The 18,543-nt window shown below is 42.1% G+C and overlaps 1 protein-coding gene across 11 annotated transcripts in view; it reads right to left on the bottom strand.

Annotated features, from left to right (window-relative positions):
- Window positions 1-18,543, bottom strand: part of LOC307036159 (eukaryotic translation initiation factor 4 gamma 1-like) — a 71,712-nt gene that overhangs the window by 24,308 nt on the left and 28,861 nt on the right. For 5 of the 11 annotated variants that reach the window (XM_079676232.1, XM_079676231.1, XM_079676229.1 and 2 more), the window contains 6 exons: window positions 16,831-17,132; window positions 8,821-8,913; window positions 5,941-6,010; window positions 3,897-5,138; window positions 2,904-2,992; window positions 1,418-1,613 (listed from right to left, as the gene is read on the bottom strand). In XM_079676232.1, coding sequence (XP_079532358.1) covers window positions 1,418-1,613; window positions 2,904-2,992; window positions 3,897-5,138; window positions 5,941-6,010; window positions 8,821-8,913; window positions 16,831-17,132 — 1,992 coding nt within the window. Of the gene's footprint in view, window positions 1-1,417; window positions 1,614-2,903; window positions 2,993-3,896; window positions 5,139-5,940; window positions 6,011-8,820; window positions 8,914-9,878; window positions 10,280-16,830; window positions 17,133-18,543 lie in introns of those variants that run through there. The other 6 variants (XM_079676230.1, XM_079676227.1, XM_079676234.1 and 3 more) reach the window with 4 other exon arrangements.

An 18,543-nucleotide genomic window follows, 5' to 3' on the forward strand; every position in this document is an offset into this window, starting at 1 on the left:
AAGCGCTGACATTTGTATTACTAACTCGGACTGGAGCCAATACTTAATTCATAACATTGACTTTTCAAAACCCTACAGCTTGTTTTTGCAGATTAAGATCCAAATGTCTCCTATGACTCTAGAGCAGGGATGGGCAACTTTGATTGTGGTTGGGGCCACATAATTGATGTACTGGCCACCAGGGGGCCGCAGATTCACTTGGAGAACACACAAAAATTCCATGTGTTGTTGTTTGTAATTATTAACAAATATACTAAGTCTGACATCTTCATTGACATTTTACAATCAAAGGGAACATCCCCAAAAAATGGGAACATCCTCTAATAAGCTCACTAAACAAATATCAGTTCACAGAAATGTTATTTCATTTTTACAAGTGGCATGTTTGTATTGAACAGGTTATTAAACAGTGGAATAAAACTATTTTAAACTATTGGAAAGCAGGGAACATGTGTGTGTATTGAGATTAACCATTAAAATGACATAAACATGAAGTCATGAACACTAACCCAGATATTAGTCTAACTTGAACCTAAAACACTTGTAGCCTGTCTCTGCTGACGCACAATAAGGGGAATGTCAACACAGACTCCTGTCAGCCCGCATTCTGCTGTTCCTCAGCGCCGCTCCCCCTCCCTCCCGCTGAAATTATGAATGAAAAGCGTATAGTAATCATAGATAACACGGCAGGGTCCGTAACAGTTTGTTTTCATCTGATTTCAAATAAACAAAGTCTTGGTTTTAAGAATATTAAACTTGTTTCGCCAAATTCAGATGATAAATAAAACCTTTAAGCTTGTAAAGGCATAATTACAAGAGACAACTTAATGTCACAGCAGGCATAACAACAGCCGGTGTTTCTTGAGAGTGTTTCCACGGGAAACAAACACAATACACACAAATGCGCCATAGATTATTTTGCGGTATTTGAAATCATGTACGCAGCTCGCGACGTAACTAGGAGTCTAGTGGACGGTATCAGTACTACGAGTAAAAACATTTTTAAATGTTTTTATTAATTGTTTATAAATTAATCTGAGGGCTGCAGGAGGTGGCCCGCCTGCCGCCATTTGCCCATCCCTGCTCTAGAGCATTGTGAAGTCAAAATGTACTGAAAAAATATCAAATAATTTGTAAAATTCACCACAATCTATCTATCAAGCAATTCAAAAACTCCCAAGCCTAATTTGGACATTTACCGAACGTTTGAAACCCTAGTCATGACTTTAACTTAAATCCCTCTTGGTCAAGCTTCTCCTTCTTGAGCGTATTGTTCAAACATCATGCTCTACCGTCACATATCTATCCTTTTCCACTTAGCAGTCAGGTAACTCAGGCCACTCCCAGGTGTTTAACAAAGCAAACACAAACGTAGCTGATGAGAGATTAGATGGCCGCTCAAGGTTCAGAGACCCACCCTCTTTGTACTGGTACTTCTTGTCGGGGTTGTTGGGATCCGGCTTGGTGTTTTCAGCGTCCATCTTGCCCTCTTTGTCCTCCTTGTCCTCCCACGTCATATCCGGATCCTCTGGGGCAGGAGTGGAGACGACGGGGGGCTTCGTCTCTAGAACGGGGGTTGGTTCAGGCTCAGGAGGAACCACTACCTGCTCCTGCTGGAAAGAAGGGAGAAGAGGTCAGACTAGGGCTGCACGATATTGTAAAAAACTGACATTGCGATATTTTTCTCCAGGACCTTTACCTCATTTTCCATCACCAAAACAATTTCTCTTTCTCAGCGGTACCACTGAAAATGGTTTATTTTAACATGGATCAGGAAAATAAGGTCTGCATATGAAACATGTTCAGCCTATCTAAAACAAATCCAATAGTAGGCTTACTAGCTTCTACACGCTAAAGCAACTCAAATCTCTCACCAGCAAAACACCTCATCAGTTAAAGGACATTTTACGTTTCATTACTATACCATACAGTATTATCATTATAGTATTACTATTTTGGCTATTAGATAAAATATAAATTATATTTGATGCATATATACCCCAAATGAAGGAACTCAAGTGTCTCGGGGTCTTGTTCTCGAGTGAGGGAACAATGGAGCGATGGAGTGAGATGGGTCGGAGAATCGGAGCAGCGGGAGCGGTACTGCAGTCGCTTTACCGCACCGTTGTGACGAAAAGAGAGCTGAGCCAGAAGGTGAAGCTCTCTGTCTACCGGGACATTTTCATTCCTACCCACCTATCACCTATGGTCATGAAGGATGGGTCATGACCGAAAGAACGAGATCGCAATACAAGCTGCAGAGATGGGTTTTCTCCGCAGGGTGGCTGGCGTCTCCCTTAGGGATAAGGGGAGAAGTTCAGTCATCCGGGAGGGACTCGGAGTTGAAGCCAGTTGAGGTGGTTCGGGCGCCTAGTTAGGATGCCACCTGGGCGCCTCCCTAGGGAAGCGGTCCAGGCACGTCCAGCTGGGAAGAGACCGAGGGGTAGACCTAGAACCAGGTGGAGGGATTATATCTCTTCTCTGGCCTGGGAGCGCCTTGGGATCCCCCAGTCAGAGCTGGTTGATGTGGCCAGGGAGAGGAAAGTTTGGGGCTCTCTGCTGGAACTGCTACCTCCGAGACCCGACCACGGATAAGCGGGAGAAGATGGATGGATGGATATTTGATGCAACTTTAGTTACATTCCCATTACTTTTCCAAAACTTCGGGAAAAATATTGTTTTCCAGGGCCTGGAATTAGCTTTTTGAATTTCCATGACTTTTCCAGGTTTTTAATGACCGTAATAACCCTGGTACATATTATTTCAGAAAGATGGTGTTCCCGTGGGGGGAGGGGGGCAGAGGGAGGGGAGACCAGGTGCATGTTGGGAAAAAGTATTGTTACAGTGGATGAAGGGGGTGGGGGAGGGGTCACACACACACACACACACACACACACACACACCTCTTTAAAGGCATCGAGGAGGTCGCCCACGGTCTCCTTTTTGTTCAGATCCTTCATCTTCCGCTTCTTCTTTGGCACAGACACAGCAGCTGAAGGAAGGAAGTAAAACACAATGAGCCTCAGATCAACACAAACATAACCTGAGAGAAGATTCAGAGATATTAACTACACGTATTATCATGTTGTAACTAGAGCTCTACCCATATTGACCTTCCACAAATGAATGGGTATCTTTTGGTATCTGATGAATTTGTTGACAAGATATTTACTGCCCTATTTACTGTCTCACATAGGCACCAATATTCATCTATTTCGGTTGGTCCATGTGTGCAGAAATCGCATATTATACTTTTTTTGGATCACCTGCATTCATACTTAAAAACACTTCAATATGTCAAAAACTCAGCTGCCTGCTTGCTCACCTCCTCCTGACGCTCCGACCACATCACCCCTATCCTCCATGACCTCCAATGCCGGCGGGCCAGATCTAATAGTAATTAGAAATTATCCTGCGGGCCGAAATTAAATCCACCACGGGCCTGATTTGGTCCCCGGGTCTTGAGTTTGACACATGTGACCTAAAGAGTCATTCTGGTATTGGCTGAGAAATCGGTGCTTCCCTATAAGGTTAGTTTATTTGTATAGCACATTTTAATAAGCGATAAAATACTGGCTGCAGCTAAAAGTGAAATGATAAGGCACGGTTAAAGGATCTCAGGATATATATATATATATTTGTTGGTAGTGGGTTACCCTTAGGTCTACGATGCTGTCGACTGGCAGCTTTAGACTATTCTCAGGAATTGTCAATGTAATACCCAGCTTTTTTTTACTTTCTCTTCTAAAGGTTTCGGGTACTACTTACTGTATATTGTGTATGTATTTATTGTAACTAAAAGAACAATTCAAAATGAAGTATTATCTCAGGATAGGCTGCATTAAAACGAAAGTTTTTTTTAACCTATATATAAAACTATAAACCTATAAACTTACCTTGCATAGTAGCTTCTACCAGGGCAGGGGGGAGCGTCTGTGGAGGAGGCGGAGTTTCAGTTTCCTCCCTATCCTCTTCTGTGGCAGGGGGAGGAGTCAATTCCTCTTCTGCTGTGGAAGGGGGAGGAGTCAATTCCTCTTCTGCTGTGGAGGGGGGAGGAGTCAATGCCTCTTCTGCTGTGGAAGGGGGAGGAGTCAGCACCTTTTCTGTGGGAGGGGGAGGAGTCACTGCCTCTTCTGTTGGAGGGGGAGGAGTCGATTCCTCTTCTGCTGTGGGAGGGGGAGGAGTCAATGCCTCTTCTGCTATTGGGGGGGGAGGAGTCAATGCCTCTTCTGTGTGAGGGGGAGGAGTCAGCTCCATTTCTTCAACACTTTCCGCTACAACTGGTACCGTTTCTGCAGGATCTGGCACCGGTGATTCTTCGATAACCTCCACTTGTGTAGGAGCGAGGCTTTCTTCTTGCTCTTCAGTTTCGACGGGCGCTTTCTCCTCTTCGGGTTCGACGGACATCTCCTCTTCCTCCTCCTCCTCGACGACAAGCTCAACGGGAGTCTCCTCGACAGGTGTGGGCTTTTCAACCACAGGAGGAGAAGAAAGTGGGGTTTGGAGAATTGGCGCCTGAGTGACGGGGGTTTCTACCACGTCGCTGATATCGGGTTCGGCGATGGGGCTGTCGTCTCTCTCTGTCGTCGTGCGTGCGGTAATAGTTTCGGGCACCTCTGGATCTCGAGGGGCCGGCAGTGGGAGGCCATTGGGGAGACGAAGCTCCTCTGGTTGTGCGATGGGAGACTCAAGAGGGGCCTCCAGGTGAGCGGGGGGCACCACGACCGACGGCTTTTCTGGCTCCGCTTCAACGACACCATTCGTGGTAGAAAGAGAACGAGGAGGCACATCTTCTACTTCTTCTTTCTGCTGCTTCACCACCACCACCCCCTCTTTCTTGATTTTTGCCGCAGATCGTATCGCGGCAGGGAGGGGGGCAGGGTAGGCGGGCACTTCAGGGGCAGATTTGGGAGATGGGGTGGGGTCTCTGGTAGGTCGAGGAGCATCCATTACGTCTGCAATAACAGGGGCAGTTGGTGCAGGAGTGGGAAGAGGGAGAGTTTCGAGAGGGAGATCCTGAGGGGGTTCAGAGGGCGTAGTGTTTGTGTCAGAGGAGGCAGATTCTGTGAGGAGGGGCTCGCTTTTAGCAAGGTCAGGGGTTTTTGACGGAGGAGGGGGCGTAGGTCTCCCTCTGTCATCTGGAGGGGACAGAAAAAAAGATGTCATGATAAAAAAGTATCACTCGTCACCGGCTTGAGCTTCAATATCGGGAGATCTCATGCAACCCAGAGACTTTCAATACACTTTTGAATGTATTGTGAATTTGGTCCGTCTGCCCTGTATGTTATTTGTACTGTTAGAGTATTCCTTTCATTCCTTGTAAGGTGACCTTGGGTGCCTTGAAAGGCGCCTAAAAATATGAGGTTTTATTATTTATTTATTCCATGTATTTATGATCCTTGAGTGGAAGTAGTCATCACATACAGAGCATCAACTAGTTCCTGAACAGTGTCCTTGACATGCTGATATCCAAGAGAGGGGGTTTCACAGTCACAAGATGGAGGAATACCGTTCTCTCAAAATCCTGACTTTTTTTCTCAAAATCTCAAAATTCTGACTTTTTTCGCAAAATCTGGTTATTTTGTTTTTTTTCCCCAAAAAATTCAGTTTCTCAACATTTAGATTTTTTCTCATAATTCAGACTTTTTCTAAATACTTAAAATGTTTAATAATCCCTCGTCACCGGCTTGAGCTTTAATCTCAGGATCCATGTATTTGTGATCCTCTCCAGAATGGAAGTAGTCATCACACACAGAGTCAGGAGAAGTATTTAAATGGCTGGTTTTGTCAGTCCAGATACCAAAGATATGACATTTTAGAGACCAAATAATGACTTGAGAAAGCATTTGTCAGTTGCAGCTCAGTCAGATGTTGTTATATCGGCAATATTAAAACAATCATTGTGAAATTGTACTTGTAAAAAGTCCTGCGTGAACTCACCAGGTCTAACCAGCGCTGCAGCAGATGTGACGCTCTCACCGTTCGCCTGAACCGTCGGACTGTCTGATAACTGAAGGAGACACAAAACACACCACAAAGAAAGTAAGAATGACGACATCACCAGTGACCACAAAGCTAACTGTTGGAGCCAATACTTTTTTTTTATAAGAAAGGCCACCCAATCGTGACGTCTGTAGTCAGCGAGAGTATAAAAGACTACATTTCCCACGGCGCCTCCTCTGAAAAACAGTTCTTAACCGTCCAATACCCTTTAAGTTATCAAGTTATATAACAAGGTATATGCAGGAATCCTGAAATCACATGTAATCCCTTTAAAGACCTTTTTTAAGACCCTTCCCATACATTTTAAGACCTCATCGCCACTTGGAGTTGTAACCGGTTACCTTGGCGACACACTTTACCTCACATTGACTATATACAGTATTGATTGTCCTTCCTCCTTATCTTCCAACCATTTGGACGCAGACTTGCATTTCCCCATAACGATGTTGCTTAGCAACCGGCGTAAACGGACCTTCGCGCGCCATCAAGCAGTGAGCGTGCGATGTCCTGTTCAGATGACGTCAAATCCAACGGGATGCCATAAATAAACTACACAGAATCACACTACACACCTACGCAATGATTACATTCAGGCACACTGTAGAATACAACCTCTTTGGACCATTTATATACTTATTGGAAACAAGCTACAAAATGTAATACCTTGGAAAATGCCGTTTAATAGCCTTAATTTTCGCTAAATTCATATATCAACTTTTGACACTTTTTAAGACCCCGCGGACCCCCTGATCATTTAAAAACCATCGGCGGCCAAGCAACTCTTCAAACTGTAAGTAATATAAAGGAAAGACAAGTTAAAATGTCTGTTTAAGGCGTCTAGTGGCTTGATAGCGAAACAAGGAAGGAAGCCACGACACTAATGCTTCCAAATAGAGTAATTCACGTTGCTGGATCGATGTACCACATGTGAGAACCACTCGTATATCAGCGTCATTCTTGACAGGTCGTAGTGTCACATGTGTTCGAGGAATGGAAATCTGCAGCATTCCCAGTAAAGCCGTAACATATGGAAGACAGGCAAGTCCATTCCTGTTTTATATACAAGTGCTACAATGGACGTAAGCTGGCGTTTACACAGGAGGAACGTTTTGTGTTATTTATATGTGTATATAAGATTTGAATATTGCAGTAACGGTGTCACTTTGGATTATTAAAAGACACGTGTTGGTGTTGTAGGCGTCTTCTTTCAATATGATTTCTACTAATCCTCTACAGATAAACAAAATACCTGAGCGCTCAGTCTTTTGTGGTTGTCATGCAAGTTTAAAAAGTAAAAGCAACATGACAGTGAGTCAGTCATTTCACTTAAATGTAGTTTCATCATTTGCCTGAATCGTTTATAGAAGTTATTAAATTGATGATCAAAAAGATATTAAAATGAAATCAGTTCTGCTGCAAATAAAATAAAGAATGATAGATAAAAAGTGCCATTTTCTAAATTCACAGTCTTTGAGGTTGACATTTTGACAAACATAATGATATTTTACAAACCCTGATTTACATATGGAAAGTAGTGCTGCACGATATATGGTGTCGTGACGATAATCGGAGTCACATCGCAATTTTTTTAAACATTTTTTTAGGATGTGCGATATTAAAGTAGGCAAATTAACTCAAACACGTCATGTTACAATTCTTTTGCTGCTTGCTACAAAAGGAAAACTCGCGCGGCTCTCATGCCAGGGGTGCTTGAGTGAGTGACCTTATCCTTACACCTGTATCGACTTGTCTTAATAACTAATGCTGTTGATATATTGTGATTGTAAGGGTGTCTGTTACCATCTGGCCGGGGACAACAGCTGGAAATTAGCCATGTCGGCTAAAGCTGCTCCATTTACTGTTTTTGTGACAGTTCATCGATGGGGACTATCCACGACACTATAAATAAATAAACTAAACTACCAATCAAATCTCCAAAGCAGTGATTAAAGGTAAAAACACTGAATAAAGTGATTTCATGTGTTTCTCCAGTTCGGCGCTGCTAACCGAGCTAGCTCAGCTTGTTGCTCTGATAACTTAAGATCCAGACGTCCGTGACTGAAATCCTTCATCCGGTTAAATATAGTTAAAAAGAAAACCAATTGTTTAGCATTAAAGTTCAAGAAAAGATGGTTAGCGGGGCAAAAAACTGTCTTTTCTTCAATTCCTGTATGTTTTCATATCACAGGGGAGGAAAATATATCGCAATGTCAGTTTTTTTACAAAATCGTGCAGCCCTAATGGAAAGTAAAAGAAGCATACGAGTCATAACACTTAGATTTAATTGTTTAAGTCATCTCTGAGTGCTATAGCGGTCTTACAAGTCATCATTGAGATGATGATAAATAACATATTGTGTAACCCGTATTTATATATAGTAGAATATATAAGAAAAGTATGATTTGTGGTCAGTCTTTAACCTAAACTCCTATTTCTTAATGTACATATCATTGTTGTAAAGGTGTCAAAATTACAGGAGCAAAGTAGCAGCAGATATTAAAGTATATGCTTTTAGTATATTGCTTAAATACAACTAATTGGTTGGTAATTATTTATAAAACAATTGTATTAAACACATTTAAACAAGATGACAATTATATTTTTACTTATCAGGCTATTAAAACCTTCCAAATTGACACATGTTGCATCCCTAGCTTAAGTAAAAAGCATTAGAAACATGACAGTGAGAGAGTTATTCCACTAAACGTACATTTTTCAATTTGCCTGAATCTTTTTATATATGCGTCTAAAAATAAAAAGTTGAAACTGAAGCAGTGTGCCAGTGCTTCTGCTGTGTTGGCACTTATTGAAGCTCACCTGTGGTGGGGTTGGGGTCGAGCCGCTGCGACCCCCGGACATAATCTCATCTGTAATATCCCGACCTCCTTGGTTAGGGTCTCTTATTCTGATCTGTGGAGGAAGAGGAGACGACACGCATGGTTACCGGTGGTACAGAATAGAAGAAGTGAATCCGTGTGTGAGAGTTAGGAAGTAAAAAAATGCCTCAGGGAGACGACAGAAGAAGCATGTAAGAGAATGCCATCATACACGTTTCTATTCAATACAATACAGAATAACCTGGCAATGCAACAATTAGATCTTTAATTTCATAATATCGGCATGGTAACACTTAAAATACGCCAGTCATGTGAAGCAACCAATGGTTGGATTCGAGGTGAAATTCAATATAATCCATATATAATCTGAATGTGAGTGAAAGGGTTCAACCATTCAGCCTGAGGACAGCAACATGTAAGCAGAGTTCCCATGATGCAACGCTTACATTGTCAGCCCTTTTTGGTGACTGGTCGCTGCCTGATTCAATGAAAGCTAAATATCTCACATTGTGAACACTGAGGCACGCAGGGAAAAAAATCCAAACTGTACACGCTATGCAAATTCCTCGGCTCACACAATGTGTCTGATTGTCACCAGAAAGACTTGTGTTTGGATTTACATTTTTTTTTTTTTAAACACACAGACGGAGAGACACACAGACAGAGACACACACAGACAGAGACACACACAGACAGAGACACACACAGACAGAGACACACACAGACAGAGACACACACAGACAGAGACACACACACACAAGATCTAATCAATTACCAAGGAGTGCCATTACATTACAAACACATGCTCTCCTTTTTCCTCTCACTCTCACTCTACATACCTAAAGAGCTGTCATGCTTTGAGCCACCGCTGCTAAATCTAAGCACACACACACACACACACACACACACACACTCCCCGGACAATTATTCAACTGGAAAAGTTTACAGGCCTACTGTTGGACTTTAAGAAATATTTGCTCGTCGTCACTGACCTTTCAAATCTACACCTCCCTTCTCCATTTCCGAAGCATTACTAACCTTAACAGGCCTCTCTCATCCTGGGGCTGTGGGTTCAGTGATCCAGCCGCTGGACTTTAAACTCCACAAAGCAGCAGCAGCTCCACAAGTTTTGTAATTTTAACTCAGCATAGCTCACACATACACATCTACACTCAGCCTGGGCCTGACTGTCAGTACGCCAGCTAGCTCACTCGCTCGCTCGCTACTTGAATAACTGTCTAAGCAGAATAGGGGAGGAAAGAAAAAAAAAAATAGGATAAAGCGAGTGGCCTTGTAAAGCTATGGCACTGGAATGTGCCGCCCCTCCCACAGAGGCTAACAGACAGTTAAAGGGGCCGGGGAGTGAACGAGGTGCAAAGGAGGACGGGGGAGGGGGGGGAGAAAGAAAAATCATCAAATGAGCAGCAGCTAGCCGAAGGAACTCCCCCTTTCTCTCATTCTTTGCCCTGTCATCCTGCGGGGCGCTTCCTCGGATATATCTTTTTTTTTCTTCAAGCTCACCCCTTTTAGAGAGGAAGGGGAGGGTTGGCTAGCCCTTCCGGCTCAAAAGGGGGAGGAGATGGTGGCCACGTGGAGCTGAGCTATGTGCTGACATGTCCTTCAACCCCCCCTCCTCCCCCTCTCTCCTCCCCTGGGTCTTTTTCCTCTGACACACAGAGCAGAAAAGGGGGCAATTTTGCAGAGACTTTTGACCGAGCTTGTTTAAAGAAGGGAGACGAGTGGGGAAAGGGTGGCAGTTAACTCTGGAAGGGCAAGAACGGCCCATGTGTTATCAGAAATCATTTCTAACTGTTGCTAGATTATGTCAAGTGGTACAAACTACACTCTTACACTTATAACTGACAAAGGATGCATTTTAGGACTTTTGACCGTAACCAGAAATGGTGGAAGACTCTGAGATATGTTCTTACTGTTTACAGATTATCTCAAACCAACTATAGTCTCACTTTTATTGAATTGTAAGAGACGTTATGCAGCTTATAAATAACAGTGGATTTGTTTTGGGAGTTCTTATCCGTGTTGAAAGGACATTTTGAATGGTTTTAAACTGATTTGATCTCATGGTTTATTCCACGACGCATAGTGTGTGAAGTCTGTTTCATTCTGAATCGGTGACAGAACATTTAGAAAAGGCATCAAGTCACAGATATAGAAACCCTCGTGCTTGCTCTGCACTTATTCTATTTGTTTTATGCGTCTAATGTCACGTTTTAAGTCTTTTGACATGCTGCCGTGACAAACAAATATATCCCTAACCTTAGTTCAACTTAAAAGAAAATGCTAACTGGCTTCACAGATCATAAAACCAAAAGGCAGCCATTATTAAAATGGTTCAACAGGAGGAAAACTGATACAAGTACACTAGGGTTGCAGAATTAATCCAAATTGCAATATAGACAAGTGCAATATTTCATTTCAGGATGCAGAGTGTTTGTTAAAGGCTACGTATGTGCTGCTGAACCACCCCGAGCTACAAACCGACTTAACACAACAAAATGTGTCCGGCACAGATTCTCTCAAAAAGCCCACAATGATAATTTTATTAAATTGTTCTGGAGGGACGAAGAAGCAGGCCGACTTAGCTTCATCGTCAGAGCCACCTAAAGTGTGCTTACCACTCTTAACAACCTAAAGTAAAATGAAAAAGATCCATCATGTCCTCTCTGACAATCACCGGCAAATCTACAGTAAAAATCCTGACTGTCTGCGAAACTAGAGTCAAACTCAATTTCATGGCGGGCCACATCAGCATTATGGTTGCACTCAAGGGGCCAGTTGTAACTTTAAGACTATATAAAAATACTAGGGATGTAACGGTTCACAAACATTTCGGTTCGGTACGTACCTTGGTTTTTAGGTCACGGTTCGGTACAGCAGAAAAAATTATCACAATACAGAAAATATTTTTTGGCTTTTTTTAATTATTATTTAACAGTGAATAATGTATTCACTCAAATAAATACAAAATATAATACAAATAAACATTAAGGTGCAGCATTTTGATGAAGTGAAATAATCTGTATTTGAACTGTACTCGTACCTCAGCAGCCAGCTTGACATTAGGACTTGCTTGTCATTGTATTGTTTTTTTAAAGAAAGATGAACTTGTCCACATTGCTTGCTGAAAGGGCAGATCTGCTGGTACTAACAATGTCTCCTGCTGTGGAGAACACCCTCTCTAGGGACAGAGGTAGCAGATACAGCCAGGTAGCGCTTTGCTACCATGGCAACATAAGGATATTTGGGGTTTGTAATAGCTTTGGCTCGGTCTGACCTTGTTGCGAGTGGTGGAGGCTTAAATGCTAGTGGGAGTTGGGTTTGCACTTCAGTCTCTTTTCTTTTGGTACCGGTGATATTCACGTTCGGGTGATGCCTTTTCAAATGTGTGCACGTTTGATGTATTGCCAGCCGCGTAACCAATGTTAGTTGAATAATGCCGACAAACAGCTTTGGTTCGGTCCACCTGTCTTTGTCCGTCATCCTTGTACGTAACTGCGAAACCAAAATGTTCCAAAACCGGAGACTTCAATGATGCTGGAGGATTTTCGAGCTCAACTTTATCTGCGTTCGCCATTTCGACAGTTCCGCAAATTACTGACTAAATTTGAACGCATCCCTGTGACCAGCTCTCATAGTATGCCTCTCGTCCAATGAAATGACTTGCTCGCTCTATGACGCGTTGAACACAATGTGAGCAAATTACTGACTAAATTTGAACGCATCCCTCTGGCCAGCTCTCATAGTATGCCTCTCTTCCAATGAAATGACTTGCTCGCTCTATGTTGAACGCAATGTGAGCAAATGTGAGCAAATTACTCTGAATGCTGCGACGCAGCACCTGAGATTAATTCCAAAAAGTTGTTCACGTTCTCAATTTTTTACGATTAACGTTATATTTGTTCGGTACATTCCGGTACACACGTGTACCGAACCGAAGGGCCCGTACCTAATAATTTCAGTACGGGTACCGTTACATCCCTAAAAAATACATATATAAATATTTAATATATATAAAATAATGTATGATATTACATTATTGCCTCTGCATTGGATTATTATCAGATAGGGTAACAACTTCATAATTAACTACTTCTGAAAGCAGAAGTCCAGGGCAAATAATTGGAAGCCTCTTCAGTGAGAATGTCACAAAATGAAAAAAAAAAAAAAAAAAAGCCAAATTCTGGAAAGAAAAGTGAAAATGTAATAATAAAAAAGAGAAATGTTGAGCAAAATTCATATTTGAGGTGCATTGTGGGACATGTAGTTTATGGGCCACGTGCTTCAGTAAATCAGCATGTAAGGGGTTTAACATTGTGTGTGAGGGAGCCGTTGTGTGACGTAGACATTGGTCGGGTTATAGCATCAGCAGGGACCGATGGAAATGGACCAAAGTCCACCCTCAGGTGACCAAAGTGGCTGATAAGCAGTCGAGTCACAAAGTGAGAGGGTGCTGACATCATGCACAACCTGCAGCTATTCCCTGGTAATGGATTATTAAGGAATGGACACTCGACTAAGCCTGAATGATGTGTTATCTCTTTCAACAAAGGAAACATTGGATTGGGAAACAAATGAAGATGGTCCCATTCAAACCTCCAAAGAAAACGTAATCAAAATTGTGGCAGAAGCTTAAAGCTAGTTATAGTTTACATAAAACACAAAAGGCCACCATTAAAAGAATGATAGTTCAACTTTAAAGTGTCTTTTTTGTACTGATATCGTTTAAAATGACTCCCTGAATGTTTACAAATCTATCAAGATGACGATAAAATACACTTTCTGCTGCCATAATGTAGTCAGTCATTTCACGAAACTTCAGTTCTACTTGTTGCTGCGAGGGGGACCCAAGTTCCCGTCAGCAAAAACACGTGGGTTTGATATCCTGGCTCCAAAATGGTGGAATGAGCTCCCCATTGACATCAGGACAGCAGAAAGCTTACACATCTTCTTCAGACTGAAAACTCATCTCTTTGGACTCCACTTTGAGCGATAGAATTACTAACAAAGCACTTATATACTAATAAAGGACTGGCTTATCTAAAGCCAGTTGAGTAGCACTTGAAATGTTTGGCTCTATGAAACCTGATGTACTTATATGATTCTGTTTTCTTCAAGTAGTATCTTGTTGGTCGAATGCACTTATTGTAAGTTGCTTTGGATAAAAGCCTCAGCTAAATGCAATGTAATGTATTGGTAGAAACATGGTTTTCATATAATTTAGGTTTAATAAAGCAGAGTTCCAGCATTTCACACCAACATCAATAGGCGCTTTCACACCGCAGTACTTTTCCCACAAAGGTTCATCAGAACTTAGTTCATGAAAACTCTTTAGTTCAGATCGCGTTCACACCGGAATAAGTCCCTGGGGGAGGATTAGGCAAATTAAGCCGCTGACGTCACTTCTTCTTCTTCTGCTTCGGGTTTACTGGCAGGCCAAAAAAACTTCACGGCGTATACTGCCACCCGAAGTCCTCGGAGTTGGGGACTGGCTTCAGTAGAAGCTGCTGGGAGTCCCAGCTGCTTCTACTGAAGCCTTCCGGGTAAATCGCCAGAACGCCGACACCTCCTCATCTCCCATGTTTTCTTTTGTGTTGCCATAAGTTAGCCTCTCTGCGTTTGTGCGCTTGGCTAACGCTAATAATGCTAATGCGAGAATAATAAAATGGCGGCTTCACAAAACGTTTTGGGAGTTTGGGTTTGGTTTGCAATCCGCCCAGCCAATCAGAAATAGGAACCTTTTTCTCCCACGAAAGTCCCTGCTCTCTAGCAGGGACGGACAAGGGGGTAAAAAGGTTCTGAACTCATTTTAGTTCATAATTCTGGTCGTAAAGAACCGGGTGATTTGCTACCGTAATATCTCGTTTGGAATATGAGGAAATGAACTGCGGTCTGACTCGCTCAGCTTGCACGCGGTTTGATTGGCTAGCGCTTGTACTGACGGAAAAGGGGGTAGAAAGGTTCTCATGAACTCATTTTAGTTCCGGCTCTTTTTGGTGTGAACGTGACATTTCGGAACTAAAGTGGGAAAAGTACTGTGAATGCGCCTACGGTTTTCATATAATTTAGGTTTAATAAAGCAGAGTCCCAGCATTTCACACCAACATCATATTCCTTTAAAAACTGAAAAAGGGATGGACAGAGAAGTCGTTGGATTCCTGAAACCAGATAATGACCTTTTACTTCTCACCCTCCACGATGTAGAAAAAGCTTCAATGAATCCGACTGTGACAAAAGCTCAGAGCTAGCCCAATGTAGTCGATGAAGAGGTCAAGGAGAGGAAAAACTGGGCAAATAGAGCCATGTTCAAATAGCTGAAGTCTGTGCCTCGTGTTTACATTTGAGACTTTTGCAAAGATGAAGATCGTAAAACACTCGATCTAGAAAAACTTGGAAAAAAGTTGCAGAAGACTGAAGATGTTAAGACTTGTATAGAAGTCTGTAAATGAATAGATCTTTAATTCAGCCGGCCTCACAAAGATGTCAAAACTATGAGGCACACACTATGGCTTCAGTTCCCTCTCCCACAGATGACGAGGGTGAAATAAAAGGGCGACTCTGAGAAATACAAAACTTAACTGTGCAGAAGACTACATTTTTTTTACAGCCGCTTAAAAAGAGGTTAGAAGGAATCTGTAAATAGAAATAGATTGCTCAGATCTAACCAGCGTTACAGAGAGAACTATGATTACACGAGAGGCTTCAGTTCACAGCGAGCTACCACATACCAGGCCAGGGCCATCTTGCAGAGCAACAAGGAAACACTAGACATACTGTGGACCTGGAATATGTCGTTCAGCCGCTTTCTCTTACAGCGAGTTAAGGTCAAGTTTAACACTCTCTGCTTCAATCGGTAAACTAAAACCTGCATCAAGAGTCCAGAGTCCAGAGTGACCCCAAGTCCTCTCCAGACAGACTGCAATGACTCTGGTGAGCTGACAACATTGGATTAATGAGGGAAAAGAGCCGTGAGCAAACTAAACATTTATTTTTTTATTTGGCTTTTCATTGAATTGTATGTATTCTTTATTTATTCTGTCCTGTGTGTATGGACTTCTGTTAGTATAACTTAATATCTGCAACTATTGAGTGTCTTAGTTAATCAAAGATAAATGTTTCTCTATTACCTAGAAGGGGGGGTTACCTTGTTAGTTTCCATTTGAGATAATCTGTTGTTTGGAGTCCATGTTATTTTCCTGTTAACGTTTCCACTATGTTAATTAAATATGAGTCAGCAGGGTAGTTCATTCCGATTATGAAATGTTAGTACTTGTGGTGAGCTGAAGCTGGGCTACATGACACGTCACCGCTAAGCTAAAGGTGGCTAACGTTGGGCTATAAAGGAACTACAGCACGGTCACATGACCTTACCACCGCTAAGCTAAAGGAGGCTAATGTTGGGCTATAAAGGAACTACAGCACGGTCACATGACTTCACCACCGCTAAGCTAAAGGAGGCTAATGTTGGGCTATAAAGGAACTAGAGCACGGTCACATGACTTCACGTCACCAACGCTAAGCTAAAGGAGGCTAATGTTGGGATATAAAGGAACTACAGCACGGTCACATGACTTTCCCACCGCTAAGCTAAAGGAGGCTAATGTTGGGATATAAAGGAACTACAGCACGGTCACATGACTTCACGTCACCAACGCTAAGCTAAAGGAGGCTAATGTTGGGTTATAAAGGAACTACAGCACGGTCACATGACTTCACCACCGCTAAGCTAAAGGAGGCTAATGTTGGGCTATAAACGAACTACAGCACGGTCACATGACTTCACCACCGCTAAGCTAAAGGTGGCTAATGTTGGGCTATAAAGGAACTACAGCACGGTCACATGACTTCACGTCACCACCGCTAAGCTAAAGGTGGCTAATGTTGGGCTATAAAGGAACTACACAGCACGGTCACATGACTTTGATACACTCAATAAGCCATGTTAGAGATGTTCAGTGTAGTGTTACTGTACCTGTTTGCGTTCCCGTTTGGAGGCGATGTGTTGCTGCTGCTGTGGAGGCAGTTGATGCTGCTGCTGTATTTGTTGCTGCTGCTGCTGCTGCTGTTGTTGCTGCTGCTGTTGTTGTTGCTGCTGCTGCTGTTGTTGCTGCTGCTGCTGCTGTTGTTGTTGTTGCTGCTGCTGTTGTTGTTGTTGTTGTTGTTGCTGCTGCTGCTGCTGCTGTTGCTGTTGTTGCTGAGGAGCCGGGTTCATAATGACGGGCGCCGCCTGCACCGGGGGGGTGAACTGAGGCTGGGCGGGGTAGTAGGCCGCTGCTATGGATCAGGCAGAGAGAACAATGTAAACCAACACATACTGACTTAATCCTGCAGCCATAACTTCACACAAACAGGCTGTTGAACACACACACACACTCAGGATCACAAAATCTCTCGACAGCAAAAAGTGAGTGTTTACACAATGGCATTATGTTCTGCAAAGCACCGTCACGCTATAGTATGTTTGTGTTTTTATCATGTTCTGTTGCTTTTACCTCTTAGAATATTTTAAAAAATTGTACGCCGTCCTTGGGTGCCTTAAATAAAATGTATTATAGTTAGGAAATGTGTTTCTATAGTATGAAGGTTTCATTTCTTGAAGATTTGCAGGGAAACAGCTGCATGCACGTATTAAAAAGAGAGCACTCATTTAGAGAACTCACTGCCAACTCAGGATGGATCACATTTAAGGAATTGGTTTAGTACTACGCATTCAAATATGAATATACCTGAAATTAACCCAAATTCCTAGATTACATGAAACTAAAATAAACAATGTTGACATTCGCGCACGTGACATTATTCCTGTCAACAATGTAGAGTTACCTTGCACTAGGGCTGCAGGATAAATGCATCAGGCAGATATCTCGGCCTACAAATCACCTTCTACAGACCTCATAAAAACATACTCCTTGGTACAGATCCTCTTTAAAATAAATAACACACGTACCATTTTAATACATGATGAGATTAAGGATGCTAAAAGGATCAATCCCTCAACTATCGTGATTCACGTTGCCACACGGTCAAAGATAAACGCAATTAGTTGAAGCCAAAGCTTGCAGGGGAAACTCATTTTTTATATATTTTTTTGCATTTCCTGTATTGTGAGCTTCTATGTTGCATGTTTTGAATGATTCTAGTAAATATAATGTATAGGGTTTTTTCTATGTCTCTGAAACATCTGTCCAGGGGTCACAGATTAGGGCTGCTCGATTATGGCAAAAATCATAATCTCGATTATTTGGGTCAATAATTGATATCACGATTATCCATTTACTTTGAAAACATACATTTATTGGAGATTTTTTTTTTAACAGTATGTTTTGAACAGTTGATTACTTTGAACTTTAAGTATAACTTAACTGAAAAACCAATTAAAAAAAAAAAGTAATAATAATAAAAAAAATAATCGTTTTATTTCGATTACGTTGTTTTCGTAATCGTTGCAAGCCATAATCGTAAATGCGATTAAAATACGATTAATTGAGCAGCCCTATCACAGATGTAAAAATGTTGCTTTTAAAGCGATGATTGTCAATGTGCACTCAGCCTTTAAACATGAATCAATACAAACAGAATCTCTATCAAAGCAATATGTCAGGGTGATTGACAAAAGCATATCAAAAATGGATAAAAACGAGGGGGACCCAGTTCCCATCAGCAGAAACACGTGGGTTTGCCATCC

Source organism: Notothenia rossii, assembly GCF_949606895.1.
Source record: "Notothenia rossii genome assembly, chromosome: 4".
Lineage (NCBI taxonomy): Eukaryota > Metazoa > Chordata > Actinopteri > Perciformes > Nototheniidae > Notothenia > Notothenia rossii.